General features: G+C 29.9%; 1 protein-coding gene across 1 annotated transcript; it reads right to left on the bottom strand.

Moving 5' to 3' along the window:
- Window positions 1–335: 335 nt before the first annotated feature.
- Window positions 336–743, bottom strand: LOC121114602 (fatty acid-binding protein). Its single transcript, XM_040708619.2, has one exon. The coding sequence runs from the start codon at window positions 741–743 to the stop codon at window positions 336–338; it is 408 nt and encodes a 135-aa protein (XP_040564553.1).
- Window positions 744–1,994: the final 1,251 nt, after the last annotated feature.

Here is a 1,994-nt window from a genome sequence, read left to right as displayed (position 1 = left end):
TACAAACAAAACGAGCTCTTCAAATATTCTTGTGACTATCTTGTAGCATCATAAATACAACTTTTACAATTATATTTTATTTAGGCTAAAGCTGGGACTATATAAACTGAATATTGTTCCAGGCCGGAGTCCTGTTTAATGATAGGAACATCAAAAAGAAGTCAAATCAATGGATTAATAAGGAAAAACAACACCTAGTTATGAATAAATAATTTGATGTCCAATTTTTTCTGCAAAAATTATATTACATACAATTAAAATAAATATAACAAGAATAACTAAGAAGAATAAAAAAGATTTTTAAAAAACAGATTTGAGATAATGGGATTGAAGTACTATTGCCTTGTATAAAATTGTTTACACACAACCTCTTCTATTGTCATGGTTACATCAATTCCCTCCTCTGAGAACTTTCTCACAAGAGTGATCATTTTACCCTCAGCATCCTGAGGTTTTTGAATAATAGTCAAAGTATTGTCCTCTAGAGTGGCCGAGCAGTCCACTTTATAACCACCAGACATTGTCTCAACCCAATCTTCACCCACATTAAATTCAATTTCCGTTGTTCGCATTGTGGTTTCTGTTTTGAAATGCCATTTTCCTTCGGAAGTCTTGGAGATGGTAAGAGTTGCACTTGCCAAACATGCAGCTTTTCGAATCAAGAAATTGAGGCCGATTTTTGCAAGGAAAGCATCGTAATTATCAGATTTGGTTCGTTTATAAATACCTTCAATTGAAACCATGACTAGGAAAGGAAATAATGATGTGGTCAAAAAAGATTTCTAAGAAGCAAATTACTGATGAAATTTGATTCGATGTGTATATGGCCACCTTATCCAATAGAAAATTTACAATCTTCTAACTTTTGTTAGGCGTGCTTTATATAATATATAATCAGCTGGAAATAGACTGTAATCACTAATAAATATTATTAACAAGAACTACTATTGAAATTTTCCGCTTATGCCATTCTCATCTTCTTTCTTTCGTTGACTTCTTCCATTATTCTCTTATGTTTTAGCCTGGCTACCTTATTTTGCCAGTTACCTGAGACAAGGACTTTTTAGTCCTTGCCTGAGACGTAACTGCATATCATTTAAAGTACTAAAACAGATTTCACTTAATTTCATTTTATTGACACGCCTTATTTTTCTTATATTCTTCGGAAATATTCTAAGAAATGAAACACGAAACCTCTTCCTTAAATTTATATGCAATCAAATACATTTTAAAGGATCCATTATTTTATATACCTATGTATGTAATTGTAGTAGGCACATTAAAAACATAGTGGACGCCACAATAAAATGATCATAATTACTTATAGAGGGTTTTTTTTTCAAACAAAATTATAAATATGTACTTATTCAACTCTGTGTAAATTATCTTTGGTTTCAGTAGCTTTCGTAATAATACATTTAAAATCCACATTTTAAAATTTGTTTTTTTTGACAACTTCTGGACATCTCTGGTAAAATACGGGTATTAAACTTTACGATTTTTTTCTATCAATTAGAAAAATTTCATAAAATTATATGTGATGACATATAATTTTATGAAATTGTGTTTCTTTATTACAAATTTAGTCAGCTAAAAATCATAAAGAGCGAGTTTATCTATGATTATGATTTTTATTTGTCAGTTACAACTCTGGGTTAAAAAAGGAGTTGAAATAATTTTAATTCAATGTTATATGTTGATGTATAGGGAAATTAACCCGAAATCATGATACTTTACCATATTTGATGCAGTCAATAGATATTGGAAAACACCTTCTATGAGAGAACTCAGAAATTAACAACATTTATAAGACCGTAAAGTAAATTTAATTTAAGCGAGCTCCAATGGGTTTCATTTCTACTGGTGAACCATAAAATTATAGATGCGATCAATATGGAATTACCAATGCTCATAAAGTTGTCCATAACATTCTTGGAATGATGAAATTTTCAAATAACATGCGGAAATTCTATGGAAAATATTATTAAGATGGA

Source organism: Lepeophtheirus salmonis, chromosome 1 (assembly GCF_016086655.4).
Source record: "Lepeophtheirus salmonis chromosome 1, UVic_Lsal_1.4, whole genome shotgun sequence".
Lineage (NCBI taxonomy): Eukaryota > Metazoa > Arthropoda > Copepoda > Siphonostomatoida > Caligidae > Lepeophtheirus > Lepeophtheirus salmonis.
This window is presented reverse-complemented; position numbering and strand designations above follow the sequence as displayed.